The following is a 25,346-nucleotide window of genomic DNA, read 5'->3' as shown; positions in this document are numbered from 1 at the left end:
GACTATTAGAAGCCTTGCACTAAACTCATGATCTATCTCATCTGCTCATTTCCCCAATATCCAGTAGGACAAATTCTTTATCAAAGAATGATAATGCTCTCAGAGCTTCTCTAATTAAAGTACCCCCTCTCTACCCCAGTGCATGTGTAAAGATGCCCTGAGTGGCTAGTAGCCAGTGTTACCATTCCAAAACACCCAATGACTCTTCCACCTACAGTGCTGCTGTAGTTCTTTTAAGCTGATTAGCTTTTTTTGTAATGTCTTCATGTGAGCATCTTTGTGGAGAGAAGGTTACTGAAGGATATTGGGTAATAGTCTATTTTAGATTTTAAAAGAAACCCTTTGTTAAGCAGTAGTTGCAGTCAGTTTTTCGTACATCTTACATATACAGTGTTTAAAGTTTTTCTTTATTTTGCAAAATAGAAACAGTAAGAAAAGAATGATTCCAAGGTCTCTACTGAGAGCAACACATCTCATACATGCTACGTTTACAAAATAACTTCAGAAACATTAATTTATATATATTTAAATGCAGACTTTTCCTACTAGAATTTAAACTCCTTTTATAATTTTGATGAGATTTTTATAACTTCTCTCTTTTTTTTAAGATACTTGAGCGTTCTATCAAGCTGTTATTTGAAACTCGTGACATAAGTCAAATCAAACAATATGTTCAGAATCAATGCCTGAAGTTACTAGAAGGGAAAGCCAGTATACAAGACTTTATCTTTGCAAAAGAATACAGAGGGAGTTTTGCTTACAAACCAGGAGCCTGTGTGCCAGCCCTAGAAATCACAAGGTAACGTGATGTATCTAAAGCTCTGATGTATGAATTTACTTACCAGGCAACTATTCCATTAACACTGGTTGAGGGTCTCTCACCTCCCCAGAGGGCAGACTGGTTATGGAATTCCAAATGCTGCTTTATTCCTGGAAAGAGAGACCTTCCTGGAGGTCAAAAACAAGGCCTGGTGTCATGACAGTATAATGAACCCTCTGCTGTTACTACTTATACTTTTCCTGCACTTTGTATAAAGGACTTCAATCTCTAAGACTATCCTGCCTCTCACTGGCACTAAGAATCATTTTATAGATAAATATTACTAGCAGATTCTCACATTTTAATGCTGTTAAATAGTACTTCAGCCACAGTGTGTGATATTAAAGAACGAATCTGTTTACCAGTAGTGCATGTTTTATGCTGGGTTTTTTTGTCAGTTACAGTGCATATGCAAATTGATTCAACAGATTTTGCTAGTCACCTAATTTGTGTCCTTGCACAATGCAGAATTTCTTAAAGCTGAATTTTAGACTCAAGGCACCCTTCAGATAATGCCAGCCCTTAGCCTTCGCTCATTTTTTTAACTATGGAAAAATAATAGAGCAGTTCTTCTGTTGCAAAGAACTCGGGTCGTAGCAAGTCGGAATGTTTTTGAAGCTATGGATTCCTGTTTGAAATCTCTAGGTTTATCTTGTGAAGTGTGTTTATGTGAGTGTACACCTAAGAGTGTTAATATTGTATACAACAACAGTTGAAAATCACTGCCTTAAAATAACTGCCATATCTTTTCTCATAAAATTAAATGACTGACAATGATCAAATCTTGTTTTTAGTTGAAGAATGTAAAGTCCTTTGCACTCTGGACGTGTCTTCATTCTAGTATAGTGGGGCTGCTCTTTTTTAAAGTGTTCCTTTTAAACAAAAAGTAGCAAAAAGGTGAGCACATGTGGCCATATAGGAAAGATGGAGCATAATCTGCATTCTGCATAGGGCACACTTCTGCCTTCAAGATGAAGGTGGTGTGTGTGCACGTTAGATATGGATTTCAGGCTTCAAAATCATTAATGGGACCTTCAGTTGGGAGCAGTTAGTTCATAGTCATTTTACTTGCTAATAATTCATTTTAGAGTTTGTTTTAAAGACAGTATTTTTAAACAGGAGGATGCTTGCTTATGACCGGTGCTCTGAGCCACGAGTTGGGGAAAGAGTACCTTACGTCATTGTGTATGGCATGCCTGGATTGCCACTTATACAACTGGTGAGACGGCCCATTGAAGTCCTACAAGATCCCAACCTGAGGCTGAATGCTACTTACTATATCACCAAACAAATTCTTCCACCTTTAGCTAGGATCTTCTCGCTAATTGGCATAGATGTGTTCAGCTGGTATCATGAACTGCCAAGGGTAAGCATGTCAAATGACACTTGTAGCGTATCTGCACGGTACTTGCTTTGATTATTCTATCTTGAAAACAGTAGTGTTTATGTGAAGTAACAGGTGCTATTCACTTTACAAGGCAATATTCATTGCCTGAAGGTATAAACTAAGTTACCCAGCCCTCTCTACAAGATTTTTCATTTTGTAACAACAGGTTCTGTACCAAATCAGTGCTGATCGCCAGTTATGTTTTCCTGGTATACTTAAGTGTTTGTTTTCAACTAAATACACACACACGAATATGATTATACATTTTTGTTTATAGCAGCCACGTTTTACATCAGCTCAAAGCCTTTAAAAGGCCCTGGAACTCATTAGGGACACTTGGGAAAAGCAAAGTTTGATAATTCTACACCAAACTTTTACATCAATGTCCGTAGAAGAGATGACATACAAATGCTGCAGGACAGTTTTTGGAAAAAATTGAATGCCAGGAGAAATTTTAGTGTTAACAACCACCAAGTGACTTGCATCCCAAATTTTAGAAGAATAAATTTGATGTAATAGTTTAACGGTCAGGTGGATTGCTTTTGGTTTTGCTGAAAGGCAGGATAAAGCATCAGGCTTATAACAAGAAGTTAGTTTATCCTTACTTATGAAAAGAGCATCAGATCTTATTAATGTTCTATTGACTGTTTAATCATCATTTAATATAATAATTAAAATGATTTAATCATTTTAATAATTTAATAAAGCAGTGACGGCAGTTTTTGCTATTAACATCTGTACCAACTGTACTTGCCAGTTACCTCTCACTTTCTTTCCACTCAAGGCCTTTACCGTATCCCCGATTACTTTCAATTCTGTTTTTCCCACATGCTGACCAATTCATTTTGAAATCTGCAAGCTGATGCTTACAGCAAATAGCTGCAGTAGAACTCCTGGTTCCACAATAGTGGGAGGTCCTGAAAAGGCTGCAACAATGGGCTGCTCTTCACTCTTCTCTGAGGCTTGGTGCCTCCAGCCCTTGTGTACACCAGATGTCTCCATGACTACCGACATCAAAAGTCTGTTCCATTTTTTTTCAGTATATTGCTGTCCCACAACAGAGGGAGCTAGGTTCATTCATACACTCTCTCTTCCCAACCCACCACTGTCAGTACTAGATAGCCAGTTCTTGAGAGCCTCCCAATTTCATAGTAAGTAATAGCTCAAGGAATGTGATTTGTAGTAGCAGCCAGGTAGAGGGGCTAGAGTAGTAGAAAGCAAGTCCTGCCAGGGTTAGGTGGCAGTCCTGATGTTTGAATCAACCTGACATCTTGGTTGAGGCCCAAGTTGGTTTTATTTCCGTGCCCCCCCTGGGAGGCTACAACCAGCAGTGAATACAAAAGAAACGTGTATGGATAGAAATTGTGTAAATAATTGGAAATAGTTTTTGGTGAGCAAGAGGCAGGAATTGGGAGAAGGTAACTTTGCTCCCAGATTTGGGGGTTTTTTTAATGTGTTGAGTTTGGGTATTAAAATCTGCCTCTCTAATTTGTGAAATGGCAAAGACAATTAGATCTGCAGCCATAGGTGTACACGGACACAAGGCAGAACAGCAGCTAAGGAAAAAGTTGCAGGGAGCCCAGTTTACAAAATGAGCTGCTCTTATCCAGGAATATACCTAGTATATGACTCTGTTATTGCTTCTTTCTTCTGCTATTTGGTCCCTTCCTCATGCTGAGCATGGCTGTGAAACTGCTAACAGCATGTGGGTGGTCTCTGTGTATACAGTTTAACACATACTGAATCACTTAAGGGAAAGTCATACACTTAGTGAGAGACTTGCTTGGAATTCTTGTTAATGAATGTATATGAGTCCACCTCCTGCAGGCTTGATTCTGGTTATGTTGGTTAAAAATATATATGACAAATGGTGTGTACATAAATAAAGCTGCCCCCTTGTGAGTTCCTCATCATTTTTTTTATAGATCCAGAAAGCAGCTTCTACTGTCCATAATGAGCTGGAAGTCCGAAAAAGCACAATCTCCCAGTATTTCACTACCTTGCACTGCCCTGTGTGTGATGAGCTGACCCAGCATGGGATCTGTAGTAAATGTAGAAGCCAACCACAACGTGTGGCAGTGATTCTCAACCAAGAAATCCGAGAGCTGGAACGTAAACAGGAACAACTGGTCACGGTAAGGCTAAAACTGACACAGCCTTCTGTCTTTTTGATTATTTAGTCAGCTGTCTGCAGTGCAAGGACATATTATTTGTAAGGTGGCTGAACTTTCTCCCAAGGGTATAAAAGACCACAGGACAGTATATTAGTGAGGGTACTTTTATATTTAAAAATTCTCAGTTCTAAAGCTGAATGGAATAGAAAGTGTAATCCAGCTGTGTCAGACCTTGTGCTGTCTTCCCGTATCTTTATCTAAGGTCTCCTTATCACGTCTCTTACCATGGTATCCAAACACTAAAGCACCCAGCACAGAACAAAAAGAATTTTTTCTCTGTTCTCCCCATCTCCTACCACAGGAGCATGAATGCTACTGTGGAATTCATTTGTTGTGAAAATGACAGAAATTCCAGAAACGCATCCCAAAAGACAAGAGCATTTTATGCCAGAATAACTGATGATATTCCAGTTTTGATTCAGGCAGTAACAGGAAGTGTTTGTGTGCGAGAAAAATAATATGGACCTAAAGAAAGAGCAGAGACTACATAAAACATATATCTGGACAATTCTGAATACAGGAATTGTTAGGGCTGTTCAGCTTTTGAGTGGTCAGGGGCTGCAGGCCTCCCAGTCATACACCATGCAAGCTGCACCATGTGCTGCATGTGGCAGACTGTGCAATACAAGGTTCCCTCCCCCACTACACACATCCACCCACCCACAATGTAGATGTGCCATGCCAAGCAGCCCCATGCATGCTTGCACACATTGTATAGCCCCCCACCACAATGTGGGCAACTCCTGCTGAATCACACTGGCACAGATGCAAGATCCCCGTGTCCCATCCATTACCTCCAGCTGCAGACTCCCTCAGCCCCATGGGCTGCTCTGTCCCACCCTGCCCTGCCCCCAGAGGCAGCAGTAGGCAGCAGAAGCTGGAGTGGGGTGGGGGAGAGGCACTCCGGTAGCAGCAGCAAGAGAGCAAAAAGGGGAGCAGCACCCAGACCAGGAGCCACAGTTCAACTTGTCAGGGACTGCATTTGTCCTACAGGCTGCCAGTGGGACAGCCCTGCTATAAATGAAGAAAGGTGGCCAGTACAGCCTATCAAACTCTTCATTTTTCCTTTACATCCAAAGTTTGTTTCAGATGTAAAACGATTACAAATAAAGTTACGTACTGTGTTATAGCTTCTTGAGTGTGCCAGAGCTTTGCAGAAGCTTTTAAACTGTCGTTCACTGTCCTCACCCCAAGGGGCAGCTGATTGCTGTTTTAGCATGCGGCACAAACTCCCTCCATCAAGACTATTCTAGCTTTGTTGGTTTGAAGTAGTGCAGTGAGTTCCATTTCTGTTCTCTTGTCCCTGGTGTATCATATACGCTCTGGTGTGCCTGTGAAGGTGGGAAGTGCCAGCTGTACCACATAATTAACCAGTAGCGTTAGGATATTTTTCTCATTCTCCTGTACACCATGGGAGTGGCAAAAAGGGGACTGCAGCTCAGACCACAGTCTGACCCTTCATGTGTTTTGTAATAACTGAATTGCCTCCCATGTCCTCACCCTATTAAATGAAGTATTTGGACTGATTGTTTCTATTGTACAGGGACAGGGTTATCTGGTGGACTAAGTACAGGACTGGCAGCTAGGGAATCTGAGCTAAGCTCTGGCACAAGCTTGCTCTGAATCTTTGGCCTAGTCACTTAGGGCAGGATTTACAAAAGGATTTTGTCATGATAAAACTGAGCATTCCCACACCTAAAAGGTAGGTACTGGGATGTGAGGGTGGAATTCGCATACCCAAGAGAAGCAGAAGACTAGTCAAGAAGCCTGGAGAGTTTTCAATTAATTCAGTATTGCACTGAATTTCCCACATTTCAAAATAAAAATAGGAGAAAAATGCTTGCTTTGAATGTGTAACTACCACTTGCCATGAACTTTACCGACGCACAGGAACCAGTGAATGCTATGGGAGCAAGGGATCCTGGAAAGGATTTGAAGTGATTTGCATAACTGTGTGGGACACTATCTTTCTGTTTTAGAAGTTACAGGGAGGTGTGGCAAACCCATCATTAGTCCAGATAAGGTAGTGTCTGTCCCTTAATCTGCATCTCAAGGCAAAGGTTCTTGAATGAAATTAAATGTTAGGTTAAACTCGGTGGAGCAGGTAGTTCCAGCCTGTCTTATTTATCAAAGAAATGCATTGTGTAATTTAAATATTTATTGCTCTGTTCTGGTACTGGGATGTAGCAGCAGTGCACATGGGTATAATGAGGAAGTTCTCTATTTGAGACCAGATTAAATCCCAGAGTTTTGTGTTAGCAAGTTGAGCCTTCACAGCCTGTTCCTGTTTCAGATCAAGATAATTGGCAGTTATGAGTTGGCAGTCAGGCTTGTCATCAGCCATGGTGTCCTTTACAAACCCATTTTGCTGTTGTTGCCCTACATCACCAGAATTGTACCCACGACTCAAAAGGGTGCAGGGTGAAGCAAGAGTGAGTTAGATCACCCCATAGGAGAGAAGGATCAGGAATCAGTACCTGGGAGCAAAATTACTGACATTTAATAGCACTCATTCGTACACAAATTAGTAACATTCTCCCAACATTTCAGGCTGCTGAGTGTATACCACCCCACGGTGTCCCTGTTGAAAGCCAGATCAAATTCCAGATTCACTCATTACGCAAGCCCAGAGTGGGATTGACCCAGACTCCCTCAGCAACCAACTCAGCTATTGTGATCGTGACCCGTGTGTACAGGGGTAGAGCATTCTCAATGCCAAGTCCAACCAAGTGGAACTTGCAGTCCAAGAAGAGCCAGAAGTGATCACAAATCTGAGCCTTAGAATGAAATGTAAAGCCCTCTTCTTCTGTCAGACTTTTCCTGATAACCCCAGGAGAGTTAATACTCAAAATCCTGATTAAAATATGGAGGAAAGAGGGGGAGGGATTGCATTGAGCTCACCTTTTAATTTTGGGAGGCATTGTAGAACTTTCCTGCATGAGGAGTCAAATCTATTAAAATAATATAATATTAGTTCAAGAAAATGCAGGGTAAATTTGTTCCATGCGTTTCAGAGCTGCTTGTTTCTGCATCTGTAGTTTCCTTTAATTGCAGTTGCCATTCTGTGTCGAAGACCTGGACAGGTGCTCTCATAGCCTTGTTAATGCTGCCCTAGGGGCCTGGGAAACACAAAACTTGCTTGCTTGCATGTTCTACCTGTGCTCTTAACCCATGGGGCTAGAAAGAGAGCCCCAATCTCCTAAATGGTCATTCAGAGCAGCAGTCCCTGTCTAAGCTAACCACCAAGTGCTAACGTATCCAAAATACTGCATTTGACTCGTATACACTCATGCCCACTCTTGCACATTTCCAGTTCTGTTACAATCGGCCTGTGAGCAGTTGCTATAGAAGCCTTGGAGACATCATTTGTCACAGCATTTTGATCCATGGTTAAATGATAGGTCAAATTCTGAACCATTCTGACCACCTGGTTATAATGTATTGACTGTCTCTTTTGAGCTAGCAGTAGCTTTCCCTTAGTGTGACCTGGAAACAATTGTATTGTAAATCTGGTGCAGGTGGGAACCTTGTTTCTTGTGTTAACAGCTAAGTCCCCTGAGCTGAAAGGATTCCAGACCTGCAAAACTTATCTATTAACATGTGCTGAATGTATAAGCGTTATAATTAACTTACTGCTGCTTGATAGAGGGCATGAGCAATTTAGATTTAGACTGGACACTCTGAGCAGGATAGAACTAGCTGAATGATAAGTATGGCTCTCTAAGGGAGATGCGCACACTCTCAAATGGTGGTATTTTATACATATAATCTTTGTTAAAATTGCCATGTGCGATCCGCACTTGCCTGGAGGAGAGTTGATTGGATGAGTCGCCTTCAAAACCAAAAGGAAGGGTTAGGAACATTCCTGTTATGTGAGGTCTCATTGGCTGCGGTTCTTGAGGCTTTGTCTGTGCCCCCTTGCTGCCGTTTGAAAAATGTTATTCTTCAGTGTTGTGCAACCAAGATGTGGAAATTTCTTTCCTCTTTCCCTGTCTGCTGCTGTTTTTTCTGGTTCTGGGACAAAAGAAGCAAAGGGGCATATGCTTTAGTTCCTTGGTGGCTGAGCCCTAGAGCTTAAAGTTTTTACTTATGAAAAAATTTACCTGTTGCTCCAGACCAGTGTAAGCGTTCTGCCTGGATATGTACATGCACTCCTCTCTAACCACTTGAAAATGCAAGAGGACTCGCAGGGCTCCCTATCCCCACCCACTTCTCTTCTGCTTTTGCTTTTTTCATCCACTGCTTAAAGAGCTTTCTTGAATTATGAAGTTCCATGACGCAACAAAACATGAACTATGGGCACTCTCTGTAACAGTGTCTTCAGTGTTATTAAAGGGGTCATCCTTGCATGCAGCTCAGCCAGGCTGGTGATAATTTAGTTTTTAACTCTGGTTCTGTTGCAATCATATATCTAAGGATTGGACTAGATGACTTCTGGAGGTCCTTTCCAGCCCTACTTCTCTCCAATTTATGCCTCTCTCTATACAAGTATTGCTCAATTAACTTGTTAATTGTGCAATGACCTTGAAACCAGCTACACATGAAAAGTAGCTATCACACGATGAAAAGCTCCAACCAGTTGTAAAGTTAGACCTCAGAAATGTGTATTAACTTTATAGTTGGTTGCTATTGAGCTTTAATTTGCACATATAACAGGGTTGTGGCTGGGAGACCTGTCAGCTAACAGGGTTCCCGACCACAGGCATGCAACCACCAAGCACCAAAGATCACAGCTTCTGCATCCCTAAAACTTGAGGGTCTATGAGCCCGTGGACCCACACAGGGCTCTTGGTCTTGGTTGCACCTCACATGTAGCCAGGACCAAGTGTCCTGTACCTGATGAGACCCTGGATCTCAGCTGCCCATGAAGTTCAGCCAGAACCCAGAGTCCTGTCAGCTGCAGGGTCTCTGGGTGCCAGCTGCACATGGCCCCCACAGCTGAGAGACCCCTCAGAAAGAGGGTTCCCAGCCATGGGTGCCTGCTTCTTGCCAATTCAGGGGGAGCCCAGGATCAGGCTATCCGTACATGGGCAATAAGACATGATTAGCTCTAATGTGCAATCCCACACCTGCCATGCATGTGTGGCATAGCAGGAGATGCAATTGTGTGAATCACACATTACAGCCAGTGCACCTTTACCTGCACATACAGAGTTCTTCGCTAGTTCTTCAGCTTTAGTTCCTCAAGTAAGCACCTGCACACACTAGGCTGTTGCTTGCTTTATGCTTAAATAATTCTAACAGGATTGAGTGAAAATAAAGCTTTCACTATTTCCTGTAAGCAACTGTCCTCACTGATTCTTATGAGAATTTGGAACCAAGAAACATATCATTTACACAGGACCCAGTTTTGCCAACTCTTGCAGTTATTGAAAGTCGTATAAAATGTGGTGGTGTTTTTAAACCCCAGTTCCTCAAATCCCCTGATTACACAAGAAGAGTTATTATGATGTTTGTAGAGAAAAGTTTGAAATCATGAATCCTTAGAGGCTCAAAAGTCAAATAACGCTATGTTTTGTTTTGTTTTGTCTTTTAACATTCAGTGACTTTTGTGGGATGTATGGCTCATGGTTTTTTTAGTGCTGGGTCCTGACAATGCTGCAGATCAAGAGCAGGGTAGATTTTCAGAAAGGGAAGGAGCTGCAGAATATAAACAGTGCTGAATGTACTGGCAGGAAAACATGGAAATAAAAATGCAGCATGAAAGATCAAACTAACATGTAAAAGGAGGGTTGTGGAGTTTCCCTTTTACAAAGTTTAGGGCCTCTTGAAGATAACTTGAAGGAGCAAATGAAAGAAAAGGTCTGAAATGTTAAGAATTGTGAGGAAAGCAGTAAATCACAAGGCTGCTTCTAAGCTACTTGTCCCTTTTGCTATAGTTTTGTACAACTAAATATCCCCAATAACACTGTAGCACTGGCATGGTGATGTAGTTGTCACGGTTCAGAACTAGGAGACAAGGATTTGTGTAGAGGTATTACCCACAAAAAAATTTGCTCCTCTCCCAGTAACATTGGTAATTCCAGCACCAAATCATTAGAAAGAATAGACCATATATATGATAATAGTCTGAAACAACTTTGATTTTCAATATTGCTATTTAAATTAATGTATCATTTAATTTGACTGACTTCTCCTAACTGCCACCAGATGTCAGTAGAATTTAAGAAATGAGACTGATAGTGAGCTGTGTAACTGGATGTTAATTTCAGTCCAGGTCACTGTGGATGATGATCAAATCCCAGACCCCTCACAAGGTGACACAAGCCATTGCAACACAGAGACTGAATTGCTCTTCATCTCTGTGTCAGGGTCAGAGGGCATTGCGGGGACACTCAGGTCTGCCACTCCTGAAGTACCACTAACAGGACTCTAGGCTCTAAGCAGAACTAAGTTCAATTAAAGAAAGCTTTGTGTGGCTCAGATGAGTCTTATTTGTGCTCAACTTTAGTCTTCCATTAATTTTACTGAACCCGTTTGTGTTTTTCAATATCTAGATATGCAAGAACTGTACCGGTTGCTTTGACCGACAGATCCAGTGTGTTTCTCTGAACTGTCCAGTACTTTTCAAGTTATCCAGAGTAAGCCGAGAGCTATCAAAGGCACCGTATCTCCGCCAACTACTCGACCAGTTTTAAATGATCTGTGTTACAAGATTTCAGGTGCTATTTTTTTCAGTGTTTACCACACTAAGACTATCATGCATGGTGCTTTTTCAATTTTCATCTAGTCCAAGATTTCCATTGTAACTGTTGGTTTCCTATCTGAAAAATGACGAACATTTAAAAATACACTTGTTGATCTATGAATAGCTCACTTTTTAAGATGTACAAATTTCTTCTTCCTTTCACCTTTTTAACATACTGTTTTATAATGCGGATGTTGAAATCACTGTGTGTAACATCTTGTAAATCCATTTCAAAGTAGAAGTCAAGTTTACTTCCCAGTAGGCTGCTGTGGAAGAAGCACTGAAAACCTCTTGAAACGATAAAACCATTAGTGTGTGTTCTTGAACTGTCAGTATCAAGACGTGTTACTTATAGAGATATTATCCATTCACTTTATAATTTTGTCTGCGAAATATTTTGTAAATACACTTTTTTACTTTTCAAACAACTGAGTAAAATAATGTGCAATGAATTTTATACAGATAATTTTAAAGTTGGTTGGTATATTTCCTCCTCAGTTTTGCTTGATTCCAAGTAGATTTGTTATTTTGATCAGACTGTGCAAACAGTAGTATCATGTGTAGCATTTTGAAACATTATTTTCTATAAATTGCTGTCTTGCTTTAGCTATTAATGGGGCATTGTGAGGAACTGTGCAAAGACATTTTTGTTACAAACCTGTGGGACTGTTGCAATACTTTAAATATAAAAAAATTTATTCCATTTTTGCTTGTTTTGTATAGACATTTCTATTGCTTCTAAATATGCTTAAAATATTTTCTTTCCTTATGTACTGTACAGTTAAATCTTATTTGCCATCATCTTGACAAAATGTGTATTTAGAATATTTGTATAACTGTATAAAACAAAAAAGGAATTATGTGGTCAGTGCATTGTTTTCTAAACTGGAAATCATTTTGTTTTAGAAGTTAATAATGGAAACCATATTAAATTGAATAAAATATGAGATATGGTAAATCTATATGCAGTTTTTAAACTTAAGGTTGTAGTCCAAGGTCATTACTTTAAGAATATGTGCTCCCTTCAGAAAGTCAAGTTAACTAGCCAAACAGGCATTGATAGGCTCAGATGTTATACCACCCTGTTTCATACAGTAACCATTCCCACATATCACTAACCATCTCACACCATACAGAACAGAGCCCTCCTTTTTATTAATTTAGCCACTTCAGCTGAAAACTTGAGTGGGGTAGGAAAAAAGACTGCTAGCAAAATCCACTGTTAGACTTCACTCTCCACAAGCATTGCAGATGGAAAGCTTCTACAAAGCAGAACCTGGTGAAATTCTCATGGGAGCTCTTATTTGAAGTTTTCAAATGATTTTGAAGTGCTTCAAGGCACCAGCTGAGCCAAGATACGTGTCTTTTAAAGCATTCCAAAAGTGGACAAAAGTTCTCCTAAATGGGATGTTCTGAAATGAGGTATTATTTTGAAGCACTTCACTTCCTGGTGTGTGCTCCCAGGGACAGGGGATCCATAGGTCCTTCAGAATTCCAGGGTTCTGTACTCTCCTCACCCCACCAGCACTAAAGGCTCTGGCAACCACCCTTACAACCTGGTGACAATATAGTTACTCTCTTTTTTTTGAGCTAGCAAACAGTCTGATCTGCTCCCCCTGCCCAGAGGCGGAATGGAGCTGCAGATCCCTACAGGCTCCCCCTGGCTTGTGGCTATATGCAGCTAGAGATTTTGAAACCCTTCAACCAAGGGGGCAACAGAAGCTGTACATATGCCTGGTGGCTGAAATACAATCTCGCTGAACTGCTTTCAAGTCCAGTATACTTGGAAACATTTCAAATGTTACACCTGTCTACACACTCTGGAAACATCTCTGTAAGTTGAGTATTGCTTAAGACGTGCTTAAGTCATAGATAAGGGCAGAAGATGCCCTTTATGATGCATTATGAATTGATCATTAAGCTTGTAACTTCTTGTTGAGGTACAGCCTTTCCTTAGTAAGGTCTTGTTAAAAAAAAAAAATCCATTCTAGCCCTCAGTAAATTTATTGTTCCACTATTTTCATTACCCTCACTCTAAAGAAAATTAGTTTCCAACTGTTGCAATGTATTATGTCCTTTAATGCTAACAGGATCCTGTCCCAGCACAGCTCCCCACCCTGCCAGCACTACTCAGGTGCATCCACCAAAACCCTGGGACCACAGCCCCACTGCAGCTGGGGTTTCTGTGAAAACCAGCTTGAGTGGCATGGGAAGGGATTGCTGGGAAATAAAACCTGGCTGCTGGCCAGATGCACCATTTTGCCCAACCTAACCTAGAATCAAATAATTTAGACCCCTTGTAGATGCTACACTTATTTAAAATGTGATTAACAAGTTAATCGAGTCATAATAACTCAGCTTCAAGTTTGGGTAGTTAATGATGCAACAAAATGCAAAGCTAGCCACAAAATTATTCCACGAAATATGTGTAATTGTTTTGTTGGCTGGCTTCCATCATGCCTTAAATTATGTGGCTTTCTCAAGAATTCCCATGTTGGCAGGCTGACAGCTGCATGGCATAATCTAAAATTGCGCATCCTGCCATGCATGTCTGGTATGACAGGAGGCAAGAGTTGGGAGCGGGGATCAGATTCCAATACACCATGAAATGAATGTGCACCAAGGGCCTTAGTGTCTGTTTCAGTTTGATAGTCTTCTGTACGTTCAAGGATCATGTTCACCCTATCAGTAACAGCAGCGCAGGCTCAACTAGTTATGTAATGCTACACACACATCCTCTCCAGTGTCAATGCGTTTTGGAAAGCTCTCATGTTGTAAGCACGGCCTGCCTCATCTAACCCTTGTCTTTTACCATAGCTAAATTAACCCTTCCCAAGCAATCCAGCCTTCATGACTGACCAAGCCCAGCCATTTTTGGGTCATCTGCAAACTTTTGAGTTGTTTATTCCAGGTAACTGATGGAGATTGTTCTAGAATAATTATTGTTCATACTGCTCTGAGGACCTGCTGCAATACTTTTGTAAAGAAACAAGGTAGGATGTTAACTCTTCAAAATGGGTTGCAGTGATGTTGAATGGTTCTATTTTATTTTTTTTTAACTCAGATTCATGCAGGACTAAATTCAGTGTCTTAAATTTATGATGTTACAATTAGCAATTTCAGCCAAACCTTTTTCTGGTAAGACCATGTTGACTGGTATTAATCAGTGAAGATTAAAGGCTGGTAGTATACTTGGACCCCACAGCAGTCTTTCCATGATTTTGGCCTGGTGGCAGACTAGCTGACCGGTTATACGTCATAGCATTTACCTTTAAAATATTGGAGCAGTGCAGGAAACTCATGCCAAAAAATCACCTGTAATCATTTGCTCAGTTTCTCACCTAATTTAATTTGCTAGCACCAGGTGGTTTATCTGATCGTACTCATTTTAAAAACAATAGGAAATAAGATAAATATGGCTACATTGTCCTGCTGAGTTTCAAACAAAGAATTGGAATAGTTTGATAACATTATTGTGATACAGAAGTATTTACTGTCTTGGTCTAATATGATCTATGTCATCGTTCAGGTTTTGTCTGTTCAGTCTCTCTCTTAAAAGTCCTTACTATCCAAAACTGGTAGCTCTAGATTTCACTAATAACTTTAGCTCTCCTTGGCAACTAACTGCTGACTTGTACTCATCACTACCAGCTTTCCCCATGTTTTATTGATGCCTTCCCCTCCAGATGTAATTGTAAGCTGCCTTAATAACCATTTAAGAAGGTGTATTTTTGAACACCTCAAGTTCTGTGGCTCATTATTTAAAATTTATTCCTGCCATGGTCTTCTTTGTAAAGCAGAAAAAAAGCCACAAAGGGCAAGAATTAGTTATCTTTAGTTTATCGGTTTTTAACTAGGTTTCAAAAGTGCAGCAAGAAAGTGGAAGCTTCAAAGTTGGACAGCTATGGCTAGAAATGGTAGCTATTTTACTTCTGTCGCAAAGAAATGTATGTAAATTTTAAACCTAAATATGAATGAAGAGGAACACCCACTAAAAAGATCATCATATGTCCTGTTTGTAAATAAAAGCAATTTATTATATTCAAGGAATAATCAGTTTCTCAAGTAAATTTCACATTGCACAGTCATGTAAACAAGTAGTTTTCAACCTAATTATATTAAACAAGAACTGTCACCCACACAAACACTAACAAAGGAAAAACCATAAAAGAAAATGTATGTAAAAAGTTAAAACTATTAAGCAAAAACCAGGATCAAAATTAAAAAAAAAAAAAAATCACTAAGGCACCTGATTTGTACTTCAGAGTTCCAGCTTTGTGCTCTCTTTATGAGAATGAGAGAGTGAAAATTACTACTTTCTCAGATGTCTCTGTTTGAGCAGGGACCATTCCTGTAGAATAAAACACTTCAAGATCTAGGGCTTCTGACATGCTGGCTCAAACAGTCACTGGGATAAATGACAAGTGTGGTTGAAATATGAAGGGAGGGGAGGGTAGTAAATCTGGCCTCTTCCACTAATCTATTTGTTACTTACACAAATAGGCATAGCTGCTCTTGTTCATTCAAGTAGCTCCCATTGAGTGTAACGCAGATCATATCTGAATATTGTGGATGCTGTTCTTGTTGCTTACCAGTTTCCATTAGATGCTCCTTTCTACAAGTACAAGGTCCATCCTTATGGTTTACTATTTTGACTAGTTCTTGTAATAAAAAAAAAGCTTCTTAAAGTTTTAAATCAAAATCAGCAGAGATCCTTATTATCCACAGATTGAATTAAATCAAAGGAACTATAGACACATCCCCTACTCTAAAGCTCAATTTAACTGAACTTCTAACAAGAGCAAACCCTGAAAATCCCAGACTGAGTGACATATTGACACAAGCAATCCAAACATGCGTCTTTGTGTTTACTTTTAGTATATCTTCACCATACAAGTCACCAAATATATCTTTTCAGACATGTACAAAAAGTATCCATATACATTTGGGTGATGCTGCCAGGCAACAGGGAGGCAAACACTGGGAAGGTGCTCAAAATTGGTCAATCAAGATGCTACAAAATGCCAGGAGTGATATAATAGCAAATAATTAATGTTATCTAGGAGTTAACAGTTTAGGGATCACTTAAAATGTAGACAGACATTGCCTTATTTTAAGACACAATCTTGCTTTCATATACACATGGCACTTGTCATAATAGTTGGTAAAAACAAAATGCAAAACTTATTTCCATGTATCACATCATGCATTTTCCCTGTATATTTACATTTCCCATCAAGAATCCAGTGAAGGAAAACAGTTCAATCTTACAGTGGTTATTTTGATGTTATGCTAGCCAAACTACTCATTTGAGAGAGGTCTCGGAGGCAGGCTTCTCTGTCCATTTCAGCATGATTCACAGGAGTGAAATAAAAGCTCTTCATTACTCACCATCATCTCTAACCTAGGCAGCCTTGTGTTGAAAAAGCAGCAATAATCAAAATGGACTAAGCAAGTTTGAATAAGTTAGGTTTAAAGCCATTAGGACTGCAAATTTCTCTGAAGAGCTTGCATTTCATTTTCCCCATCTTCTCTACAAATTAATAAGCCTGAGCCCAAGTATTTCTAGGAATTATTTCCTTGCATTAGCTGCCTATTTAGTATCTCTCACACACATTAACCTGTGCTGAAACTGGTATTTCATTTTCCTGATCTTGCAAAATTTAAACCAGCATTAAATTCCCAATGTTTGTTAGAAAATCCACTTGCTAGATAGAAAGGTGCAGGGTTGGTTTGGTTCACATGGTTCCACCAGCTCTAAAAAAGAGATTTAAGTCTAGAGGATATGAGATTGCTAACATTTCCATCTTGTCATGCCACCCTGGCTTAGAAAGATTAAATAGGTAGATAAAAAGAATGTACCACAGCCCTGCTCTGCCAGTTTCTTTTTAACTATGTGGGTTCTGGAGTTTTCACTAACAACATATAGAACAGAGCCAGCAAAGCTTAACGTACAGCTTGCATCTCATTTGTGGCAAAAACCCATTTTAAGTTCTTAGTACAGGTCTGTAAGTAAGTTGTAATCACAGCTTGTCTTTCATGCAACATGGCTCTATCAGGATCACAATTCTGTCAGGAAGTGTTGCAATGATTTCCATATCCTTGTTCTGGATCCTGCAGTAAAGTCATTTTTTTGCCAAGAGAATAGTTCTATTACAACTATCTTTTGGAAAAAGAAAACAATAGTATGAAAATACTGGCCACTCCTTCTGTCAATATCCTTGTGTTCAAAGTCACTTGTGCAACTTTTTTTGTCCTCTATGTACAATCTCTTCTTGGTGTTCCCTCGCTCTAACAAATGCTTTACGGCATTTCACAACCCTTTTGAAGTGCCACCTCACGATCTGTGTTCTCAGACATCCTTATTTAGTCAAGGAAAGCATTCCAGTTCATTGATCGCTATATACTATGCAAATCTGGAGGCCATACTAGTGACTAGAATGCTTCCAGTAACTTTAAGTGCAGTCACATGCATCTCAGGATAGAACTTAGTCTTTAAATATTTTAAAGCATTACATAGTTGATTAAGAAAAGGGAGTTTTCATGCAGCAACTGGAAGAGCATAATAAAAAGTTTAACAAAGCATTGTCACAGCAGATGCAAACACTGTAGTAGTGGCTATATTTCCCAAACACAACTATAGTCAGATTATACACAATCATAATATTTTATAACAACCAGGGAAAAAAAGATTCCAGTCCTGATGGTAACTAGTCAACCAAGTGTCTTCAGCCAATATTCATCCCTATCTAATTCTGTCTCCATCTTTTGCGGAAAAAACATACACAGAAATATACACTGGCATTTATGCTAACATTAGGAGTGAGGAGATTTGTGAGATTTCACTGGATCTCACTATGAGCGGCAAAAGCTCCTGACCGTGTTCTTGTTCCTTATTCCTTCCTCTCTGGGGATAAGTAGAAGCCCTTATGTTCCAGGTAAAACAGAGAGAGAAAGAGCACCCCTGACAAACCCAGCATCTGAAACAAGACACTGCTGTGCAACAAAAAGAAAAGAAAAAAAAGCTCCAAAATGCAAACAAATAGCAGCTCTTAAAACAAAGAAGAGTTCTGGCAGATCAGGCACCAAACTAATTCCAACAATCTTGCTACTTGTCTGGTTCATGTTTGCTGCCAGAGTTCTGGCTCGTTACACTAAACAGTGGATCACAATGCTATGCAGTACACAGCAGGCTTGCCCAATTACTTTTCAAACTCTCTTGCCCTGTCTTTCTCCTTAACCCTCCAAAAATAGTCGAAATGGAAACAAACAATTTTACCCTTCAGAGCCAGTCTGAATTCAATACCTGATATTTAAACATCTCCCTTAATACGTTGTCATAGTGTACATGAATTTGATTAATAGCTAAATTTTCATAATTTAAACTGAATTATATATAGACACTCTGTTTAAATGACTTCACGGGAAAACTCCCTGTTAAGGCCAGCAACACATCCATTAACTCAGGGGTGGGCAAAATGCGGCCCAGGGGCCAGATGTGGCCTGTCAGGCCATTCTATCCCGCCTGCAGGGCCCCTAAAAAATTTAGAAAATTAATATTTATCTGCCCCTGGCTACCTGTCATGCAATCCTCTATGGCTTGCCAAAACTCAGTAAGTGGCCTTCTGCTCAAAATAATTGCCCACCCCTGCCTTAACTAAAACTGCTAGGCTCCCAGCCCTCAACTCTTCCAGGAAGGGTAAGGACAATTTAACCTTTAACTTAATTTTCCTGGGTTATGTTACACACTACATGGCTCAGAAAGTTCAAGCATCTCTTTGATTCGATTCAGGAAACTCAAGATTTCTACAAATCTGAAGTAAGAGATAAAAGAAACCCAACCCAGCCAGCACAGAAGTGCTCTAAAAATATGGTGCAAGTACTACAAACAGTCCAAATACAAAGTTATTTACACAGAGTCCCCCAGTCTTTACAAAAGTTCAGCCTCCTACTTCAGAAAATGTTTGTGTACTTTTAGGCTAAATTTTAACTTCCTTACACTACACCTGATCGCCATGTATTTCATCACTCCAGAAAACACAACTGCAGGCTAAAATGAAAAAGCAGAATGGACTGGGATTTTGCAAGCATGGGAGGTGGGAACGCTTAGCTTTGTACCACTACTCAGGTTCGGACTCACCTTACAAAAACAGCTGCAATTTGACTGTGTTTTTATCTTACCCAAGCAAGTCAGTCATTCTAAGTAATCAGCCTAGGTTTCCTTTAATCATTCTTCTCCCTATCTGTACTACAGTGCTTCCTCCCTGGGGAGCTCCCAGCCAACACTGGAGAATTAAACGGTATGTTATTTGAAGGTGGTTGGTTGGAAGTTTTAGCTGGGGATTCTGGTATCTTCCGAGAGGTCTCAATCACAGAGTTTCTCATTGTATCATTCATTTCAATCACTTCAAAGTCTGCTTCATTCCATTCTTCTGCATCCTCCTCCTCTTCATCTTCATCCAGTCCAGAGCTGGACAACAAAGCTTTCCGGTCCTCACTTTCACCACTGTCCTCCAACATACTCTCACTGGAAGAGGTGGCCAATTTATACATCACAGGAAAGAGCAGTGCTGTTGTTACTGAAGCTCCCAGCGCAGCATACATTATCACTGGCAGATGGTCAAATTTCCCTTGCAAAAACCCAACTGCTGCTGGAATACACATCTCCCCCAAGGCAGCACCAACCACAAAAAAAGCAGCAGACTTTCCTTGTATAGTGGTGTACTGTTCAATCCAGGAAACGCCACTGGGAAAGGTGGCAGCCATTGAAGCCCCGTACACTGTACTCCCAGCCCATAGCGAGACAGGATGTGTAGCAAACAGTACCAAAAACAAGGAAGAGACAGTACTGCCTATGACACTAAGCAGAATCATAGTACCAGGATATAAACAGGCAGCAAAACAGATTGCCAGGCCTCTGCAAGCTGCAAATGCTCCCCAAAAGATGGAGTTCAAGCCAGCTGCTTCACTTTCCTTCATATCAGCGTAGACCTTTGCATAAGTAAAAATGTAAGAGCCATAGGAGACTTCTGCTCCTACATAGCAAAAGAAAAATATGAAAAGGAGAATGAGGAGAACATAGTGGTATTTGGCAATCCGGCATTTGTGCAGAGAAGCTTTTGTTTTATCTCGCATTGGGCTGCTCCTTGAATATAGGATAAAAAATAGCAAAGAAATTAACAAAATATAGGTGCCTATAACAATGAAGGACCACAGAAAGTGAATGTTGAAATAGAGTTTGAATGCTGATGCAGTCAGTGCTGTAGGTATAGAACTCAAAACAGACTGATTTGTTTTTTCACCTTCATTATGGAGTTGAGATATGGAGCTGCCCAAAGCCATTTTAGCCAAGAGGGGAGCTACAAAGGCACCCAGTGCAAAACTGAAGTGTAAGGCCTGCATGTGTGGTCCAGCATCTGCTCCCCATGTATTCAATGCAAGGACATTGCCACCTGTAGGTTAAAGAGATTGTTTATTTAACAGCAAAACAAATTACAGGTAAGTTACCTCCTTGCACGTGTAGTTAATATGCATGGTCAGACTGGCAAAGTACTCATTATACAGCAGCAGCAGCCAGCAGTTTATAAACAGGCTCAAAGATTATGTGAACTAATCTATAATGTGAAAACTGCAATCCCGGTGAAAGAGAAGTTCTGCTCTTATATGCTTAGCAATAAAGGGTTTAATCAGACATGTTGTTTTGACTTGTAATCTCCAGAATAAAAAAAGACTTCCATTTGGCGATATTATGGATCAAAACCAAACCTTCTGAACATTTCCTACAAACTAGAAATTCTAGAAAAATTAGATTTTGGGAACCCTGGCACATTTTGTTTTGGAAATACTTAAATAACCACTATGTCCTCCCTGCAGTGCAAGTGAAATTATCAAATAAGCTATTTTGTCTGAAAATTTCCAACGAGCTCTAGTTGCCAGGCTCTAGAGGACTCCTGCAATCCAAGCAGGAAAGGAAATTTGTTCACTTACCTGTGTCCAGAACTCCCATGGAAACTCCAATGACTGACATCAGGCCTGTTAACATTAATGCCTTCTTACACCATGGTATGGCGTAAAGACCAGCTGCTGTTCCCAGCATGGATAACCCTATAAAAGGTAAGAAAATAGGCTGAAATCCATAATGCAGCTTCAGTGTTCAGCATGGATTGTAGAGATCCATGAAAAAAAAAAATTAGGCGCAATCTGAACATTATAATACAGACAGATTACACTGAAACAGGAGCCAGTTACATAAGTCGGAAAAAAAATGTAATAGAATAATTTTCCATAGTAAAATGGAGTGCTGTCAGATTCCGATTCAGAAATTAGATTTCTGCCAATACTTCATTTCAGAGATGAACCAAAAAAATTCTGCTCATGGTCAACATGTACTGTTTCAACATTTTCTGATCGTAACAGTTTGGTTTTTTATTTTAAAATTAATTTTGATCCGCTTGTTTTGTATTATGTTACTAGATGCATCATCTGCTATTTCTTCTTACCTTTGAATACATTCAACACTAAAGATCTTGTATATTTTTAGCTCCTGTAATGCCTTCATTAATTCTAGCACTATATATAGTGTCTGACAGAGAAATAGGAAGTCTAAAATCTGTAAGAGGTTTATGGCCACAACGCCCCCCCTAAACAAACAAACAAAATCAATAAGGGTCTTAGTTACCACAATATTTAACTTTTGGATACCTAACCCGGAGAATGGAAGCCAGGACCCTGGGTGAAGTGTACATACTCCACATCTAGTATGCGGAAAATGACAGACACCTCAGAATGGGTACCCAAAACAGCCCATCTACTGAGGAAGGAAGCTGTCTACTTCCTAGAATCAGCATGTTCACATACAGGCACCTCTAGCAAGCAAGAGGGAAAGACTGAGACAGGGCAACTCTTCAATGTTATCCAGCCAGCCCACTCAGTGTTGCAGGGATGCATTTCCAGCCACAAGATCCACAGCTCAAAGCCTTTCCTGCAGGTAGGGACTAAAGAGAAAAACAGATCCCCAATTACTCTTGCATTCCTATGGCACAATTTCAACAGTTCAAAGTTGGAAGTTGCTGTCAATACAGAGGGGGAGCAAGACGTGATGCAGAAATAATAGGAAGACCTTGGGATAGAATTAATAGAAACAAGGAAGTGGAAATCAAGAAGTGTAAGATTGTGGACTTAGGGACCAACAATAAGAACTCCCATAAGCTCCAAAAGATGGAAAAGGAAGAGAAGGAAGACTGAGATTTACCAGCAATCACAGGATAACTATAACCCAGCTCTGAAAAAAGCAAAAATGATCCTAGGATGCATCAAGCCAGATAGTTTAGGAAAAATAGGTATTAACTCCGTAACAAGACACCAGTCACATCCCATCTGGAGTACTATGTCAGAAGGTCAGCCACATTCAGGAAAAATGCTCGCAAACTGAAACGGGCAGAAAATGGCTACTAGAATGATCAGGGAATGTCTGTCTTAGTCAAAATTAAGAACAGCTGGCTTGCTTAGCCCAACAACCAAAGCCAAAAGGAGGCAAGATTGATCTCTAAAAATATGTTAATGGATAAAAATCAGGAAGGAAAAAGCAATATAAGCTAAAAGAAATTTTGACATGAGAACAAATGGGTGTGACCTGACCCTGAGTAGATTAGTTTGAACATTAGAAGAATCTGCCTAACAGAAGTGGGGTTTTCTCACAGTTTTTCAGTAGAAATGATGTGAACAAACTGCCTCCCCCACAAAAACACAAAATAGTTTGAGATGGAGCTGGATAAGTATATGAAGCTGATTCGGGGGGGGGTTCCTATAGCAGTAGAGGACTGGATTCAGTGATTCAGCAGATCCCTTCCAGGCTCATGTCCTTGAGGCATGGAGAGTGCCCTCACAAAGAATAACCTGGGAAGTTAGATCATGTGGGTTTGAATCTCCATCTCTCCTCCCCCAGCAGAAGAGGAAACTAAACTCATGCATCTCCCTTCCTGATTAAGCATTCTAACAAATAAAGAATGGGAGCAGGGAGAGGTTAACAGCAACTATTAAATTTTGCAGGGAACACACACATTCATGTATCTTAAATATGTTCTGCACACTGAACAAAGTTCTCAGGTAACAGGGAGGGAGGACCAAGTCTGTAGATCCTGATCATGATTAGACTTGACCTAGGCACTGTCAAAGCCTACCGTGTCAAAACTGAGGTACTTCTGCAAGAGTATAGAAGTTGACCTTTCAGGTGCCTTGGGAACTTCACAGCCACAAACTGCAGCTTCTGTGGAGTAAGCACCTTCAGAGTTAGGCAGCTGGGCAGGGTTTTCAGGACTGCAACTTCAGACTTAGGTATCCAAGCCTCACTTCAAGTACATAAGTCTACTGCAGATCTAGCCCTACACCCATAAATGTTGTGCTTTTACTAGAGGCAGAAAAAGAAAGTAATTCTATTGAGTGCAGTGCAGAAACCAACTTCTACAGCATCTTTCTTGGTTAAGCAAATAATTAACTGACAAAAGGAAAAGTATTTTCCTGGTTTAGAATGAAACAGCTTAAAAAAACCCTATAATGCTGGTGCCAACACACGCACTTCCATCCTTTACACCTGTAATCCTCTTAATTTCTACAGCTCTGTGTCACAAAGGTCATGACGCTGCTTAAAGATTCATTGTCATGTAAAAAAAAAATGATACGCACAAACCTTTCAAGTCCACTCACCCAAGAGAAGATGAGGGTTCATGCAGTCAAAGAGAATTCCTCCAACCACTGACCCTCCAAGGTAGCCCACCGAACGCCCCACGAAGATGTAATAGATGTCACTGACATTTTTATTCACATTCCTAGCTAGATCTTGAAAAGTAGGTCCCACAACAGCAATGCTCATGCCCTGGAAAACATTGGTAAGCATCAAATGAGCCCCTGCCAACAATAAGACAAGAGTTAACAGCCACAAAAAGCTCAGTGACAAATGGAAAACCGGGCTTTACATTTCATTTGAAACAGCTGCAAATCCCCCAAAGCGGGCAAGTCTCTCCCACAAAGCCCCAGGGAAGGTGTCTCCTCCAATAAGTGCTGTCAAAAGGTATGGGCGGGCGTTTTCACAGCGCCGGAGCCAGTGATAGCAACCTGCCACAGATGAGCATCCCCAGCGGCTCGGGACGCGCTGGCTTCACCCAGGCACAGGTTCAGGTGCTACAGCTCTGCGCAGGGGTGGATCCTGACGGTGTGCAGGGGCCCAGATCCCCCCAGGCACAGGTGGGCTCCGCTGGGAACAGCCAAAGCAGCCGAGGCCAAGGCCAGGAGCCACTTTGCTTCAGGTCCTGCACCCTGGGGGACCCCGCAGAGGTCACCCACCCTCACACTCCCCTGGCTACCACAAGGACAGGCTCTGTGAGGAGCCAGGTGTCACCCTGGCCCCACCCCCGACAGCCCCGCCCTCGCATAGCCCCGCCCACTCCCGTCCGGCCCCGCCCCCACCGCGGGCAGCCGCGCGCCCGGAGGTGCCGGCGGGGGCGGGGCCCGCGCGGCCGGCGCTCACCAGCCCCAGGAAGGCGGCGCAGAGCAGCCCGGAGGTGCACCATCGCGCGGACGCTCCGCCCCCGCCCCGCCGCCTCCTGCTGCCGGCTGCCACCACCACCACCACCTCCGCCGCCGGGCCTGGCTGCTCCCCGCCGCCGCCGCGCAGAGCCTCCGCCTCAGGCCGGGCGAAGCGGACGTGCTTCTTGCCGCCGGGCCGCTCCCCCGCCCCGGCCATGGCGCCGACGGCTCCGAGCGCGGCGAGCCGCCCCCAGCGCTGCGGCCCCACCTGCCGGGCGGGGCGGCCCGCCCCGCCCCGCCCCGCCCCCCACCGCGGCTCCCAGTGTGCCGCGCGTCTCGGGACTGCAACTCCCGGCATGCGCACGGACAGCGGGCTCGGCTCCCGGCGTGCACCGCAATGTCGCAAGGCTTTTCTTCTCTGCGCCGTATGGGAGCCTCCAATTGGTTGCGGCCCGCCGCGGGGGCGGGCTTAAGACGGGGTAGGAAATGGCAGCAGGTGAGGCCGCGCACGTGACTCGGAACGCACCACTGGCGGGGGCACTTAGCGCCGCGCCTCCGAGGTGGTACAGCCCGGGTTGGGCGGTCCTTGTGGCGCTGCCCCCGCCCCCGAGTCGTCAGACCCTGGCTCCGGGAGTCCCGGGATGGCGCAGGCTCTGGGCTCTTTTCCGAAGAGGGGACTAGACTAGTCTCCTCTTGAAGATTTCATCCAATGCTGGATTTCCTGGTGATCAGGGACAACCCTACCACAATTTAAGT

The 25,346-nt window shown here is 41.8% G+C and overlaps 2 protein-coding genes across 5 annotated transcripts in view; one reads left to right on the top strand and one right to left on the bottom strand.

Moving 5' to 3' along the window:
* Positions 1 to 12,051, top strand: part of REV3L (REV3 like, DNA directed polymerase zeta catalytic subunit) — a 216,269-nt gene extending 204,218 nt beyond the window's left edge. The window contains exons 29-32 of the mRNA XM_059732984.1: positions 609 to 799; positions 1,940 to 2,186; positions 4,133 to 4,342; positions 10,879 to 12,051. Of these exons, the coding sequence (XP_059588967.1) occupies positions 609 to 799; positions 1,940 to 2,186; positions 4,133 to 4,342; positions 10,879 to 11,019 (789 nt within the window). The 3' untranslated portion in view covers positions 11,020 to 12,051. The remainder of the gene's footprint in view (positions 1 to 608; positions 800 to 1,939; positions 2,187 to 4,132; positions 4,343 to 10,878) is intronic.
* Positions 12,052 to 15,079: 3,028 nt separating this feature from the next.
* On the bottom strand, positions 15,080 to 24,855 carry MFSD4B (major facilitator superfamily domain containing 4B). Of its 4 annotated transcripts, none has more exons than XM_059732992.1 (4): positions 24,694 to 24,855; positions 23,772 to 23,940; positions 21,057 to 21,173; positions 15,080 to 20,521 (listed from the first exon to the last, which is right to left on the bottom strand). In XM_059732992.1, exons 1-4 carry the CDS (start codon positions 24,805 to 24,807, stop codon positions 19,293 to 19,295), a joined length of 1,629 nt encoding a protein of 542 aa, XP_059588975.1. In that variant the 5' UTR covers positions 24,808 to 24,855; the 3' UTR covers positions 15,080 to 19,292. The 4 variants fall into 4 exon arrangements, with proteins under 4 accessions (XP_059588975.1, XP_059588979.1, XP_059588986.1 ...); XM_059732996.1 differs by having other exon boundaries at positions 24,697 to 24,855; XM_059733003.1 differs by lacking the exon at positions 24,694 to 24,855 and adding an exon at positions 24,592 to 24,675.
* Between the last annotated feature and the right edge of the window lie 491 nt (positions 24,856 to 25,346).

The sequence above is a fragment of the Alligator mississippiensis genome, chromosome 1 (genome assembly GCF_030867095.1).
Source record: "Alligator mississippiensis isolate rAllMis1 chromosome 1, rAllMis1, whole genome shotgun sequence".
NCBI lineage: Eukaryota > Metazoa > Chordata > Crocodylia > Alligatoridae > Alligator > Alligator mississippiensis.
Note: the sequence above shows the minus strand (reverse complement) of the source record. Positions and strands in the feature narration are given on the sequence as shown.